The 17,068-nt window shown below is 39.6% G+C and overlaps 1 protein-coding gene across 8 annotated transcripts in view; it reads right to left on the bottom strand.

Moving 5' to 3' along the window:
• MED12L (mediator complex subunit 12-like) overlaps positions 1–17,068 on the bottom strand; it is a 368,195-nt gene that overhangs the window by 249,032 nt on the left and 102,095 nt on the right. For all 8 annotated transcript variants that reach the window (XM_010835383.1, XM_010835387.1, XM_010835384.1 and 5 more), the window contains 4 exons: positions 11,321–11,452; positions 8,557–8,683; positions 5,883–6,097; positions 3,473–3,649 (listed from right to left, as the gene is read on the bottom strand). In XM_010835383.1, the coding sequence (XP_010833685.1) occupies positions 3,473–3,649; positions 5,883–6,097; positions 8,557–8,683; positions 11,321–11,452 (651 nt within the window). The remainder of the gene's footprint in view (positions 1–3,472; positions 3,650–5,882; positions 6,098–8,556; positions 8,684–11,320; positions 11,453–17,068) is intronic.

Here is a 17,068-nt window from a genome sequence, read left to right as displayed (position 1 = left end):
CATGGTTTTTGAATGTACTATAGGATATCCTTATATTTTAACTATAGGTTATAAATAAAGATTGTTCTACTGTTAGTAATGACAAATCCAGTGATTTCTTATTTTTATTTTGTAGCAGTAAAGAACATACCCCATAACATCTTCAAGTGGGGGGGTCAGTGAGTTATACTAACTGCTAAAACCACTGTTTTGGAACTCACATCAAAGGTATGGAAAACTAGCACCAGTCAAACAGTCTTGAAATAGACACGTCAGCTCCACATTGCAAGGACTTATTAGAAAGAAATGCAGCATGAGCTTAGCTGAAGTGTGCCCCCCAGGTCCTAAAGATGAGCTTGACCCCATGGGGGGCCAGCCATGTAATGTATGCGTGACTCCACTCTCAGGGTCACAAGCCATTGATCAAATTCTCTCAAATGCGAGTAAAGCAGAAAGGATTCAGTAGATGGTATTAAATGAAGACTTATTTAGGGAAGGAAGACTAAAAAATTAAGATAAGCATATACAAGACTTTGTATTGTTTTTGCTTCAATTATAAAAGCCCATATCAAAACCATCAGTAATGCAATTATTAAGAAATGGTGTTGTTTGAGCAAAAACAAACACGTAGACACAGAGAACAGAGTAGTGGTCGCCAGAGGAGAAGGGCTGAGAAGGATGACATGGGCAATGGGGATCGGCTGGTGGCGACAAAGGGAAACTCAGTTTGGGTGGTGAGCACGCTGTGGGGGATACCGCAGTAGAAATAAAATGTTTACACGTGAAACATCTCTAATGTTATAAATCAACATTACCTCAATAAAAATAAATGATCTCAAAGGATAGGAGGGAGGGGAGGAGGCAATAAAGGGAGAGAGAAAGACAGAAAAATAAGGAAAGAGGGAAGAAAAGAAGGAAGGAAGGAAGGAAAAAGAAATGGTGCTCCTGGAAAGTAACAAGTTTGAATTCCAGACTCATTTTTTAGCTCTGTGCTGAGAACTATTTTCTGACAGCTGAACCTTGGACAACTCCTGCCCACAGCTCTACTACACATTCTCTGAGGATGTACAGTCTGAGGAGAATAGTAAATGAGAAAATGCACCCAAAAAAGTGCCCGTTACAGCTCTAACATGGTAGGCACTGCACCAACCCCAGCTGGCTAGTGGTAATGACAGGAAGCCCTGTCGGTATCACATGTCTGATACAGATAGGGTCTAAATGACCCGAAATTTTGTGGCAGAGGCTGGTTGAATGCCTGGACACTAGAACCTGGGCTTGGTGGCCCACTGAGAGCATAGTCTTACTGATGAGCAGATGAAGACATCATTCATACAAGAGCATATATGAAACTAGCTTACTTTTCTGAATCTTTTAGTCAAGGTGCCTTTTAGTCTTCTCTCCTTGGCCTTCACTCACTAGAGCCACATTTTAAAGACAAAGTGGGGGTGGGGGCGGTAAAAAACAAACTTTTTATTTTTAAATCATATTCTTGTATTCTCCTCATGTGCATAATAGGCGAGTCAGACTCACTATAGCATCCACAATGGCACAGTTTTACTAGCATACGCTTTTATTTCCCCTTTTCTGATGGTTTAGTCTAAATTACACTGACAAAAAAGGCACTTCTAGACAACTGGTAATAGAAGGCTATTAAAAAATTCTATCCTATAATGTCAAATTTCTAGCAGTTCTTTTATGATTTCGCATCGCAGCTGAATTCTGTCATTATCCATCAGGAGACTTAGTCCCTGGAAATCATTCACACTCTTTGCTCTAAGGAAGAGGACAGTCTTGAGAATTTAAGTGCTGGGAACAGCTGTGTCACCACCACAGGTCACACGAATTCACGTAAATGACAGAAGAAAGAAGCGCACGCTCGCGCAGCCCCCTGCTCTCATACCCCCACACACAGGGAGACCTGCAAAGCGCCGCTCACCCAAGAGAAGAGCACAGAACCCTCAACCAGTCTGAACCGTTTTCAAGTTTCTGCCGTATCTCCTTCCTTTCCCCTATTTCTTCCAAATACACATTTTGGGATAATTTAAAACTTACAGATAAAGTAAAAAGATAGTACAGACAGTTCCCGTATCTTCTTCATCTAGTTTGCCCTAGAGATAAAGCCTTACGTACCATGATGTATTTGTCAAAACCAGGACAGTAACACCAGCACATTAATATTAACTCAACTCTAGACTTTAATATGGAATCTTGACTATTTTAAAACAAATCAGACATCATGATAGTTCACCCATGAATTCTTCAAGATATATCTCTAAAATATCAAGCTGTTTCTGCTGCTCTAAATACACTGTGAAGTTGTTCCAATATGTAGAAAATGAGTGATGCCCACAGGTAACAGATGAAAAATATTGGTATATTCAACCAGTGATGAAAAAGAAAGAATTTTAGTTACTTTCAATATAGTCCTAGACATAGGATAATTAACAAGGGATTCTTAATTGTAACAAGAAAAAAAAATATATGGGTGTAGTGATTTCAAAAGTCATTTCAGAGGATGTTCAAAAATAACCAGAAAATAAAAAAATTTAAGAAACTATTTAGCCTAGAAATCAAAACTCCACAAAGGTGTCTAGGAAATAATATAATATGCACCTCACAATTACATTTTTTTAAAAAATAGTAGTAATAATAGTCTTATATAAAAAAAAATGACTCACTGAAATAAGTTAAAATTCCACGAAAAAGGATAGTGAACCTAAGAATTTTAAAAAATTTTTCTATAAATTTTGGCCCAATTTGCATTACATGTATCAGAAAACTAATCTTGTTTCCCTTCAAAATAAAGCACATCACTTGTTATGACTCAAACACTAAATTTCCCAGCAACTATTTCCCATGTGCTATCGATATCCAGTTCTTACAGTCAACAAGTGGAAATCCAAGTCTATCACATATATGACCTCTTATATGAAGCATGAGCCAATTTTTCAACCAGAGGTTTTCCCCTCCTCCCATCTTTATTCTTTCAGAGTAGCAGAAGAGCTCTGGGAATGTCAAACGGTTCACTTTTCAGTGGTCACTTGGGTTTTTACTCAAGTTATTTCACTTATTATGGTGCTTGTCATTTTATAGACATTTGTCTCCCTATCTTTTTCATCTTTTCTGTGCTCAAAAGTTCTTACTCATCTGTATAATGCCAAAAGTACCTACCACAATACAGTGCAGATAAAAGCTACGTAGTAAATGAGTTTCAAATCGAAGTAGGAAAATACATACAGATATAATTTGCAGTGACTCAGATGCTCTTAGTACAAGTATACTAATATGGAAAATTTTGCTAAATGTCAGTAGTACGACACCACAAATGTAGACTACACGAGCACATAAGCTACATGATAAGAACCATAACAAACAAAAGCAGGTAGTGAATACAAAACACTCACCTCTTTCATGTGTAGTACTCAGGCAAGCAGTTGAATAATCAATGACCCTACAATGAAATGATCAGCTTGCCAACTGACAAGCGACTTACCAGAGGTATGGGAAAATGGGTTGCATACTGCAGGTGTCGTAGGAGGTCATAATTAGATGGAAAAATCAACTCCCTTGGTTTTTCTCTCTTCAACAGCTTCTCACCATTAACTGACATTCTTCTGCCCAGAGAAGGGTTGGCATTCTCACAGGACTCTCCAGGCATGGGAGAAAAAATCTAAGTCATGTAAAACAAATGTTGGAGACTGTAAATGAAAGAGCAAAACCAAAGCACACAACTTCAAACAACACAAGATACTCATACCATATCTTTTCCTTATTTAACCATTAGCAAAATAAGGAACTGTGTTAATTTCCACAAATTTTATGTTCAGATAAAGAGCATCATCTCTCGTTCCAAAGATGAGAAACTGGCAACCACACACACAGGTAAGACGCGTGCACAGCTCCATTTCCCAGAGGACCAGAGATGAAATTAGACTGATAACTAAGTGTCTTCCTCATAGGGCTACATTTCCTACAAAAACATATATAAAGGAATAATTCACTTATAAAGCTCATGGACAACAGACACAAAGGTTTTAGTCTGTACCCCAACCAACATGTGTTTTCATAGAGTTAGTTACACACTGAGATCCCTGAGGAAGAACACGTAATTATACCAAGATAAAGTAGAAGAATGTACAAGTCCTGAGCCAGGAAAGCTGTTATTTAGAAGTTGAACACACATCCAGCAAATCAACATGGCCTGTCCTGATAAAATGATATTCATGGATTCCTGAGAGATAATGATGTCTAAACAAAGGAGTCACGGTCAACCAGGAGGAGGCAATGCAGCCAAAACTGAGGATGAACTGAAATGAGGCAGCTGCATGAGATGATGAACTGTGGCCTGGGGTGGAATTCATTCCAGAGAAAGACATTTGCATCACAAGTACAGGGGTCATGCCAGTACACAGGGCAAGGGGCAGGAGGAGACAGCAGGGGATAGAGGTGGGGGAGGAGGGGTTCATGGTCAATAAGAATTGGAAGGTTGAACCTACTGGAAATTCCGAACCAAAGTCAGTTTTAAAGTCATTCTTGTCTACTTCATCAAAAATATTAGTAGTTCCTGAGTCAATGCCCATATGCGCCATAATAGTCTGTTCCTGATAATTGCCAGAGAAAGAAAGTCACATTGTAAATTTTGTAGTTCATTAAGCTGAAGCCGAAACATGACAGTGACATCAGTCACCTTATGTCTCTTTTCCCCTCAGTGTGTTTTTCCTCAATAAAAGAAAAGGAAGTTAAGACACACACTGCTTTACAAAGGCACGTTCTTCATCCTCATGATAAAAAAGATTTAACTTCCGTGCTATTTCAAGAAAAAATTGCACAAACTTCCTGATTAAAAACAAACTGACCATAATTTCCTTCTCGGGGCTATTCCCAGTCACATGCTCACCAACTTGCCTTAGTAAGAAAAATCTAAGGATATTTAACATACAAGATACCTTGATGTTCAAAAGCAGGAAACAAAAGAGAGAGAGACAGAGAAACATAGAAAAAGCATAAACAGGTAAACTAATTTTATGTTTTACTCTAACTTTTTTACTGTGGACAAATTTAGAAACAAAAGTATTCATATTAAACAAGTAATTTTCAAAAATCTTTAAGAGTATAAACTATAAATTCACGTGTGCAATTCTAAAGGCACGTTTTTAAATTACAAAGATAGCCATTATTGTAAAATATCATAACAGCATATGCTGAAACTCACAGGACCGATATGAGGCTTTATTTTTCAGAAACTATCATAATTTCTAACAATTTTCTATTATTTCCCATCACCAACTTCATGTTTTTGGCCTTGAAAAGTCCCAAAAGTATCTGGAACAATGCCCAAAATATCAGAAAATTGGCAGAAAATGATAAAGTCATACTCACAGCATAAAGTAATTTGCTGAAAAGAGCAATTCTACATTTGAAAGACAGATTAAATTTGTAATTAATTGAAATGAAAATATGATGTGTTATGACTAAAACATACATATAAAAGAGCAATATAAGTATCAAAGAGCAATATAGGTAATGAGACATTGGGGGAAAGATGCTACTTAGAATAAAAACAGTCATGACGTCAGGAACAAAACAAGTCCAAATTTGAGGCTAAACATTAAAGTAAAACTGGAGATTAGAAATACATAAAATTGGAAGCACACAATTCCAATTCAGTGAAAAATGTGATGGCCTGTCGAATCTTTTCAGTATTAGCATACCCAAAAGACAATTCTAGAAGATGTAAATTATAGTCCAAACTTTTTCATGTCAGTGAGAAGCAGCGATAAATGAGCTTTGAAACTAGAGACTACAACTGAAAAGCCATCACCCTTCCACCAGCGTGTAACCCTTCTGAAAGTGACTCCCAGCACAGTTCAGGTCCAAGGGCTGGCCCTCTCCCAGGACCATACCTCCATTTTCATGTCGTGGTCCTTTGGATAGTGCTCATCCGTATTCTCTCCTGCTGGCGACCGCGGTCGCGTGGAGGCGGTGACAGACAGGTCTCCCCGAGAGATGAGGGTGCACATGTAGGCATCGTGGGAGAAGACGTCGTGCCGGATGAACTCACAGAAGAGCAGCACCAGGTTGACAAACTCCACCTTCTCACATTCGCTATTTGGATCCGCTGTGAGGGGACAAAGGCCATCAAGAATTCAGTTTCCTTGACTGAGGAGGGGGGAAAAAGAATAAAGACAAGGACTTAGGCTTAAAATTTTCACTATTTTTTCTATTGTATTTTTTTTTTAATAAAGGATTTATTGGAAAATTCACTACACGGGTCTAGCTTTCAGTGCAGAACCAGTACACCAGTTCTGTTCCCACTGTAACTGCAAAACAGTATCCAGTGTTCCGGGCACTGTCCCAAAATTAAAGGTACTGGTCCCTGGCAAATGAATGGCCATTTAAGTAATCACGTTAACACACAAAATTTCAGGTAAGGGGGAAAAAAAAAATCAAAGCCAGATTACTCTTCTCACATTTTATTTTTATAACTGTTATGATTCATGATTCATAACTGTCTGTTCTACTTTGAGCGCCTGTATACTGGGGGGAAGGGAGGTGGTGGGGTGGGAATAGTGCACTTTTTCAAAGGAGACTTCACAACAGAACCATAATTCAGATGGTATTTGAAAAAACCTAGTGAGTAGAATCCACTGAAAAGGAAAAGGAACAATGCAATAAAAAGGACCCCAAGATGAAGCTCTGCCATCTTTTAAAATTCATAAGTAAGCTACTTAACTTATGACTTTTAATATTGCAACTACACTCTCAAACTCTGTAGCTGTACCTTTGAGATAAGGTTAAAAATGACTAAACTACTAAGACTAAACCTACAAAGCTCAGGCCCTAGTACCATCACACTCAAACACTGAGAAAGATGACAGATGGACCCAGGGAACACTAAACTCAAAGCCCTAAATCTTAACCCTGTAGGTTTGTTCTTATCTACCTCCAAACTCAATGGAGAGAGTAAACTCTTCAGAGAAGCAGAAGAGCTCTCCCTTACAGAGCAATAAACAGGATCCAGAGCAAGCCAGGCACAGGAGGAAGAACTTTTTCCCAAAGCAAGAAAAGGAATGGGGATGGGATGAGGGGAACAAAGACCAAGTGTCTGTCTCCCCCAGGACACAAGGTACATCCAACTGCTAACTGCCATTCGTGACAACACCTTTTCTCCTCTCCAGAATCTCTCCTGTCTTTCTCCGGGCTTCATCAGTGCTTCCTACATTCCAATCACCAGTTTGGCTGAGGTTCTTGTTCTCCTTTACCCTAGGATAGCCACCAAGAACCTAAAAAAACCTCACCCCCAGGTGTCACTCAACTGAAAATGAGGTCCTCCTCAGAGGAATCAAAGCAATACTATTTGCTGCTGCTTTATCTCTCTCTTCTCCATAGATACTTTCCTTTTCTACCTCCCACACTTTTTCTCCCTTTCCTGTCACTTTTTGCCATTTTTCTGTTGTTCCACCATCATCTATAGTCATATATGGATGTGATGGTTGGACTATAAACAAAGCTGAGCGCAGAAGAATTGATGCTTTTGAACTGTGGTGTTGGAAAAGACTCTTGGGAGTCCCTTGGACTGCAAGAAGATCCAACCAGTCCATTCTAAAAGAGATCAGTCCTGGGTGTTTATTGGAAGAACTGATGTTGAAGCTGAAACTCCAATACTTTGGCCACCTGATGCGAAGAGATGACTCATTTGAAAAGACCCTGATGCTGGGAAAGATTGAGGGCAGGAGGAGAAGGGGAAGACAGAGGATGAGATGGTTGGATGGCATCACCGACACAATAGACATGGGTTTGGGTGCACTCTGGGAGTTGATGATGGACAGGGAGGCCTGGCATGCTACGGTTCATGGGGTCGCAAAGAGTCGGACACGACTGAGTGACTGAACTGAACTGAAGTGAAGATAAGATACTCCCTGCTGTACTTCAGCATATGAAAACCTCAAAATAAGGGTAAGCCAACTGAGCTTACTTAAGTTTCCACCCACTTGATGGTTGTTTATTCCACACCCCACCCCCCACCAGCAGTGGAATAATTAAGACACAAAAAGAACATGATGGAACATGAACAACTAAGAGAGCATGGACAAGCCATCAACCATCTTCACAAATCATGTCCTTGCATCAGAATCCTGCTTATAAGGTATCTCTGTTTTATCTTTGCCCCCTTTTAACACTAGAAGTTAGAAAATCAGAAACTTAGAAAACAGGGAAAGAAGAGAAGTTCATAATCACAATAAATGTAGTGAGCATCACAGGACCTTAATGCTGCTCTTCTGGTAAGAAAGATCTAGAAAGTGAAAATTAATCAAATACAAGAGAATGAACTGATCTATTATTTTAACTATTAAAACTCCAGAAACGTTCAAGTCTTTGAAGATTGTCATAAAAGTATCCACTGAAAATAGGCTATAAAATTTTGTATGCAAAATATGCAGCATACTCAGTGCATATTTTGCAGCATATTCAGTGCAAAGTACATTGATAAGATTACCGGTAAGGGAGAAAAAAGATCAGTTCCCAAAAAAGGTCAATTCCCTTGTTTAAGATCTAGAAGCAAAGATCTTTACTTACACAACGAGGGGGCCTGTGTATCTAAAAACCTTAGAAGAACATTCTGGAAAACAGGTAAACTAGATCCAGCGAGGGAGGCTGAGGAAATGGACTCCTTCTCATCTAAGACTTCTGATTCACCACATCTCTGAGATTAAAAACAAACAAGCAAGTTAATTAGTGAAGACAAGTACAGTCACAATGGGTCAGCACAAAGAAATGTGCTGGTTTTTCATTAACATTTACATTCTTGGATAAAACGTGCAAAAGTGAGATCTCTATACTTATCTGAGGACCATGCATCATAAAGGAATATAATTTCTGAAAGTTAAGGGAAAATGAAAGAAAGTGAAAAGTCGCTCAGTCGTGTCCAGCTCTTTGAGAGACCCCATTGATGGACTATACAGTCCATGGAATTCTCCAGGCCAGAATATTAGAGTGGGTAACCTTTCCCTTCTCCAGGGGATCTTTCCAACCCAGGGATCGAACCCAGGTCTCCTGCATTGTAGGCAGATTCTTTACCAACTGAACAATCAGGGAAGCAACTGCCCCAAAATAACTCAAACAATTTCAAAGAACTCCTGTGAAAAAACATTATTCATGTGAATTATAAACGCTACACAGCACAGTATAAATAACCAGTGAATGCGTAATATAGTATACAATACAATAAACTACTCATTACTCCTATGCAAAACCACTAAAATATAAACTGAAGCTGTCTTCATTTTTAAATAGTTCATTTTAGCGGTATGCCCTCCAAGAAACACTTGGGCAGGTATTATTGCGTTTGACTGCTCTGTGTTTGCTTTTGTCAGGTGGTGAATTTATGAGTATATTGGGAAGTAATGTGTCAAATGTCCCTCTAACAAAATTCTTTCCCTCATCACACTTCACCAATTAGCTCTCTCAGAACCTCCTGGAATCTCCACAGTTCAGGAAACACATCTAGAGAAGCTGTTTAACTTCTACATTCTTAAAGTCAGAACTTACTAGAAGATCAGCAAAGGAACAGATTAGAAGCAATCAGAACCTCATTTTCTATTCTTTTTGCTGTCCCTTCGTTTCTTCCCATTTTCATTATCCATTTTAGCATTAAAACAGTATTATATTAGATATGATTTCTTCAATCCATCCTCTTTATAAGGGTCAAATTTTGAATATGGTGTTTAATAGAAATCAATTATCTTAAACATCTCTAAAAAGAATACATTTTTAGAGATGGATACATTTAAACCTATTAAAATTATAGTCATCTATGTGTGAACCTCTTCTGAATATGACTGTGTGTGTGTGTATTCTGGAACACACAAAGAGGGAAGGGAAGACACAATAAAAATTATCCAGTAGGAGCAATGAAATTTGAGGAATCAACTTTAGTTACTAAAGTTTAACCACTGCACTTCTCTTTAGAATATAGTCCATTCATTAATATGTAGGAAAAAAGCAATGAAATGCTTTTCTTAATTTGGCCATTATAAAAAGGGGCTATGTGGTTTACAAGTTAGCATCAATATCTTTAAGCCCCAATTTCAACAACATGACCCTCTGTATTTGGTGAAAGGTGCTTTCCCAACAAAAGGAGATGTCTATGAAAATATTCTTCCTATTTCATTTTTGTTAATACTGTCATAAGAAGGAGGTGTATCATTAGTAATGCAACACTGAACGGGGTGAGCAAAGCCACTGTTGTCAAGCTTACACTCACAGGCATTAAAAAAGAGGCAATGGGGAAAATAAACCAGAATGGCCTGAGAAAGACAGGCTGGGGGGTGGGTGCCGTTAAGTGCAGATGAGGTGGTGGAGGAGTCTCCTGAGGAGGTGACACATGTTGAGCCAGGAATGCTAGATAAGGAAGTGACGCCTCCTAAAACAGGAACAGCCGTGTAAAAGGGGGAACAGAATGTGTCACCCAGAGGCAACAACAAGAGCAAAGGCCCCAAGAGAAACGTGAGTGTGGTATGGACAGGAAGACCAGGGCGGCCAGAGCTGTGAGTGACCTACGGGAGCGGGAGACGAGGTGGGAAGGGCAGGTGGGCGGCTCAGGTGAGGCTCTGTGGGTCTCGAGAAGGAGCCATCAGGTGCTTTAGGAAGAGGACGATATGCTCTGTTTCCATGGCAAAAAGTCAGCTCTGGAGGCTGTGTGGAGGGTGATGGGGAGGGAGGGGCAAGAGACAGAGACAGGAGGCAGGAGACCCACAGTTATCCAGGTGAGAGGTGACAGCCTGGTCTGGTTACGCACATGCCTTCTCCACCCCTAGAAAGGAAGAAAGGAAGGCTCATTTTGATGCTCTCCTTCAACAAAGCTATGCTGACGACGTTAGCTTTGTTGGTTCCTTTCTAATCGACTCCAGAGGCTTTAACTGCTCTCTCTGGGGCCAGAACACAGTCTCAAAAATGAATACAAATTGGCATCTGTAATCTCATAGTCACAGTGGCCTCAAGAAAGTATTTCCATATTCATTAAACACACGTGTGCATATATACGTAAACGATATTTAACACCAAAAGTACAGACATATGTATGTGTGAACGTCTTAACCTCACAGAGGGAGATTTCCATTCTAAGTCAGATTTTGAAGCTTGATTTTAAATTAGTCCAGAATATAAATTACAGGCTTCATCAACTTAGAGGGGTCATGCTATGAAGTCCTTATGTGAATTTGTACATTCCTCCTTTTTCTTTTAAAAAGAAAAGAAAAAAAAAAAAAGCACAATGAAAGTAAGAAACAATCCCATTCAAAGCAGTATTATTAACAACAAGTAGAAAGAAAGTCAAGTCCACCTCTGCCTCGATTTCCGCTTGTCTCTTCTCCAGGAGTTTCGCCACAGCCATCGCCCTGTGCTTGCCTGACCGCTTACAGCTCACAGCCCATTCACATAGCAGCGTCACCACAGCTTCATCGTTGGGGGCAACCTAAGGACCAAGAGAAATGGGTACCAGCCATGTCACATGACACATTCACCTGATGAATGAGACTCAGGATGCAAGGAGCAGAATATTTAAACTGCTGAAGCTTTCTATCTTATTATAGTCATGTCAGAAAGTGTTTCCAGATCTATTTCAATTGAAGTATAAAGAGTAAAACTTTAGTCACAAGGACAGAAATCATTTAGAACAGCTGAGTCTGTGATAATTCCAAGAGAACTGGAGTTTCCCTGTATATGCCTTCACTTGCACAGATCATAACCCAGCCCCATCAAGCCTCCAGAATTCAAAGGAAGCAGAAAGGGACATCGACTACTGAATATCAAGAACACGTGTAAACCCATAGCTGATTCATGTCAATGTATGGCAAAAACCACCACAATATTGTAAAGTAATTAGCCTCCAACTAAAATAAATAAAAAATAGAAATTACAAAAATATATATATATATAAACCTCAAAAAAAAAAGAACAGCTGGTACAAAGCCCAAGTACCAGCTTCACTCCGCTGCTGACCCCCTCGGGCCCTTACTCACAGCCTCCGTCAACACATAATCTCAACAAGCCAGGCTAGCGAGTCGCCCAGTCCAAGAAGGAATTGCAAGGAACAAACTGGGGGGGAGACTGGGCTGCTGATCAAAACCTGCTGCCTTAGAAACAACAAGCATGAAGAGTGACACCCAGGCATGGAAAGGAGCAAGAGCTACAAGCAGACCCAGTTAACAAAAGATGGGCGCCCACATCCGTGTAGGGCTCAGCACTGCCACCAGAACTACCAGCTGTAACTGCCATGGCCTAGACATGACACCACACACTGAGGACGAGAAGAGTCAGAGAACGGTCACAGGGACCCAAGCAACGGCTATGGCGGGGGTTTACAGTAAGAAGGGGGATTGTCCTTTTGTGCAATTTCACCTTCCTTGTAGAGGATCTATGCCTCTAGACACAGAACATCAACTGTATATTTTTAACATTCATCCAGTTGCATAAACACTATGCCAAAAGGGCCAGACAGTCACAGTACTAGCATTTACATGCTATGTGAGACGTTGTTAACTTTTCAGAATTCATAAGCTCAATGAAGACTATGGCAGCTATGGCACAGGCCCAAGAAAAACATACATATACACACATGTACTTTAGCACAACATTTCAGATGGTTTGTGGACTCTGACAAGACATTCAAGAATAATCCCAGGATAAGAATCCCTACTCAGCTTTTAAATACCAGCAGACAATTCAGACCATGAAAATCAGTTTATTCCAAGATTTTTACACTTCCTATCCTAAACTCAAATTCTTTATCTTAAAACAAAGAAATGTTAAATTATCTACAGCAGATATCTCAAAAAGAGCTCTGAATCTTTTAATGTAAAAGATCAGATCAAATCAGTTGCTCAGTCGTGTCCGACTCTTTGCGACCCCATGAATCACAGCACACCAGGCCTCCCTGTCCATCACCAACTCCCAGAGTTCACTCAGACTCACGTCCATCGACTCAGTGATGCCACCCAGCCATCTCATCCTCTGTTGTCCCCTTCTCCTCTTGCCCCCAATTCCTCCCAGCATCAGAGTCTTTTCCAATGAGTCAACTCTTCGCATGGGGTGGCCAAAGTACTGGCGTTTCAGCTTCAGCATCATTCCTTCCAAAGAAATCCCAGGGCTGATCTCCTTCAGAATGGACTGGTTGGATCTCCTTGCAGTCCAAGGGACTCTCAAGAGTCTTCTCCAACACCACACTTCAAAAGCATCAATTCTTCGGCGCTCAGCCTTCTTCACAGTCCAACTCTCACATCCATACATGACCACCGGAAAAACCATAGCCTTGACTAGACGAACCTTTGTTGGCAAACGTCTCTGCTTTTGAATATGCTATCTAGGTTGGTCATAACTTTCCTTCCAAGGAGTAAGCGTCTTTTAATTTCACGGCTGCAGTCACCATCTGCAGTGATTTTGGAGCCCAAAAAAATAAAGTTTGACACTGTTTCCACTGTTTCCCCATCTATTTCCCATGAAGTGATGGGACCGGATGCCATGATCTTCGTTTTCTGAATACTGAGCTTTAAGCCAACTTTTTCACTCTCCACTTTCACTTTCAACACCAGGCTTTTTAGTTCCTCTTCACTTTCTGCCATAAGGGTGGTGTCATCTGCATATCTGAGGTGACTGATATTTCTCCCGGCAATCTTGATTCCAGCTTGTGTTTCTTCCAGTCCAGCGTTTCTCATGACATACTCTGCATATAAGTTAAATAAACAGGGTGACAATATACAGCCTTGACGAACTCCTTTTCCTATTTGGAACCAGTCTTTGTTCCATGTCCAGTTCTAACTGTTGCTTCCTGACCTGCATACAGATTTCTCAAGAAGCAGGTCATGTGCTCTGGTATTCCCATCTCTTTCAGAATTTTCCACAGTTTATTGTGATCCACACAGTCAAAGGCTTTGGCATAGTCAATAAAGCAGAAATAGATGCTTTTCTGGAACTCTCTTGCTTTTTCCATGATCCAGCGGATGTTGGCAATTTGATCTCTGGTTCCTCTGCCTTTTCTAAAACCAGCTTGAATATCAGGAAGTTCACGGTTCACATATTGCTGAAGCCTGGCTTGGAGAATTTTGAGCATTACTTTACTAGCATGTGAGATGAGTGCAATTGTGTGGTAGTTTGAGCATTCTTTGGTATTGCCTTTCTTTGGGATTGGAAAACAAGAGAAATATTTCAATTACAAAGTATAAAGACAACACAACATTTTTAAAAAGGAAACAAATTGGGAGGAATGACTTCCTGGATTCAATCTAATCCCAGGAAAAACAAAAATATAAATGTCAATGCAGTGATGCACTGCATGCTTAGCTTTATAATATTAGAGAGAACAAAAGAACTTACCTTAAAAACAAAGCCAACAGTTTTAAATAAATTCATCAGCAATGTGCATCATGTCTACATTTACAATGTCTGCATTACATGTCTACTACATGTCTACATTTACATGTCTACATCTATATTTTTTTTTTTTTCCCTCTGCATCAAACAAAATGAAAATGTGCTACCAAAGAATAACTGACTCACTCAACTTAAGTAACAGGCTCTGCTTGACCTGGAAATGCACAGAAAAGAAACTATAAAGGAAAAGACTTCTTTTTAACACATACAGAAACTGACCACTGATTTGGGGCAGAAATATGCTAGAAAATCAGTCTTAAGAAAAAGAGAATTCATTTCCAAGAACACTTATTAAGCACCCAGAATATGCTAGTCTTTGAGGAAACCAAAATTTTAAACATCTGGCCCTTGTTCTCAAAAAGTTTACCCTCTAGAGGGAAAAGCAGAAAAGGGAACTCATTGTAAAGCAGCAAACTGTTCTGAAGGTGGGGGAGGAAAGTGACTGAGTCTAGGCACCTGCACTTCCACATCACATGGGCGACTGAACCCAGGTCTCCTGCACTGCCCGCAGATTCTTTACCAGCTGAGCCACAAGGGAAGCCCAAGAATACTGGAGTGGATAGCCTATCCCTTCTCCAGTGGATCTTCTCAACCCAGGAATTGAACCCAGGTCTCCTGTCTTGCAGGCAGATTTTTTACCAGCTGAGCTACCAGGGAAGCCCCTCATAGGTGATGAGCATCCATCTATGCTAGTTTATAGACACCAAGACACAAACATGAAGAAACAGGCCTGCAGTCTACTCACTGCAGCTTGAGTGAGTAGCAGCATTTGGCCTCAAAACGTACTCATTAGGAATTAAGAAAATCAGGGAGACATGCTGCTAAAAGATGAGTTTTAAAATATAAAATTTTAATCATTTGTGCCCATAAAAAGTTATACATCTCAAAATCTATTTTACCAGTAAGTATTTCCCAACACTGGCCAGATTCCAAAAAGTCCATGCCTTTCTGAGTATCAAACAGCCTGCCAAATGGTGCCACTCTTTCCTTAGGATGTTGGAGTGGAGGAATAAGAGGCAGGCTCAGTAGGTGCCAATTTTAAAAGAAACAGTAAGATATTAAAAAAGTTTAATGACTAACTTAGAAGAAGATCATATTGGAAAATCAGGTGATATTATTATACCAACCTGCAGAGAAAGCAAACTATCTCTGCAATATGAATAATTACATATATATTTATATATGAGTCATAAAGCATTTTGTTCTTTACTATTGAAAAATTGTTATAACATGAATTTTTAAAGTTTAGCATTACTTTCCAAGGTAACTTCCCATTCAAACATCCTCCTACCCCCATATTTACAGAAAATTTTGATTTACATTTTAAGTGGTTTCAGCAAGAGGTCTTTTCTAGATTCTGCTGCTTATCAAAAATAAGGAGGAGCTCCTGCTTATTTTACTCTGAACACCAGCCCCAAAGTACACCCCATCAGACATGTTCAACAGGCATACAGATAGATACCCATATACAGATACCCTTCACCCCCAGCCCCAGCAATGCTCTGCTCTAAAGAATTTTTAGAAAATTATTAGAGGACCACTTCAATTTGCCTGCCAGATGCTATATTACAAGTTAATTTGAGTAACTGTCAATAGGACATCATACCTTCAAATATGGGAAGTTGAAATGCATTCTTATCCTGTAAACAAATATCTAAAAATATGAAGCACCTCTTCTTAAAAACAATAAATAAAATAAAATCTAATAAATATTATTTTAAAACAAAATAACTTCAAGGCAAAAATTTGAGGTAATTTAGCAGCTCAAAATAAGAACTAAACCTGTGTTCAATGATATGATACGTTAAGTGGGACAGTCAAACTCGTATATAAATTATTTGGATGCATTAAAAAAAGAAAATAAAAATCATCTCAGAAAGCCAAAAACATTTAACAGAAGCAGAGAGAGGAGATGGAAGGAAATCATTAGTTGTTTGTTTCAGAAAGTGGTTTTCAAGAAAAGGCTTGAGGAATGAGTTAAATTTCAAATCCGAGATGAACAGGGGTAGTTCAGGGGTTAGGACTCTGTGCTTTCATTGCTGGGACCCAGTTTCAGGTTCAATCCCTGGTTGGGGAACTAGAATTCCATAAGTCGAGTGGCAAGCCAAAAAAAAAAAAAAGAGAGAGAGAAGGAAAAAAATGGAATTTAAAAAACTGAGAAGAACAAAAGGAGAAATAAGTATGTGGTAGGCAGAATAATCCCCCATCCTAAAGAGGTGCATGTCCTAAGCTCAGGATGTGTGAGTATGTTACTGTAAATGAAAAAAGGGGATTCTGTAATAGATGTGATTGAGATAAGATCCTAGGAAGAGGGGATTCCCCTAGATGTGAGCAGGCCCAAGTTCATCACAAAGAAGCTTCTAAAGGAAAAGGGAAAAGCAGGAGAGTCAGAGTTAGACATGCAACAACGGAAACAGGACTCAGAGGCAGGGAGAGACGTGAAGGGGCCACTTTGTTGATTCTGCAGATGCAGCAAGGTGACACAAGCTAAGGAATGTTGGTGATCTCTAGAGACTGGAAAACAGAAGGAATAAATTTCTTCCCAAGAGCCCATATAAGGAACACAGCACAGCAAACCCCTTGATTAGAGCCCAGTAAGATAATAATCGAGCTTCCCTTGTGGCTCAGCTGGTAAAGAATCCACCTACAATGCAAGAGATAT

Source organism: Bison bison, unplaced genomic scaffold, assembly GCF_000754665.1.
Source record: "Bison bison bison isolate TAMUID 2011002044 unplaced genomic scaffold, Bison_UMD1.0 scf7180017864042, whole genome shotgun sequence".
Lineage (NCBI taxonomy): Eukaryota > Metazoa > Chordata > Mammalia > Artiodactyla > Bovidae > Bison > Bison bison.
This window is presented reverse-complemented; position numbering and strand designations above follow the sequence as displayed.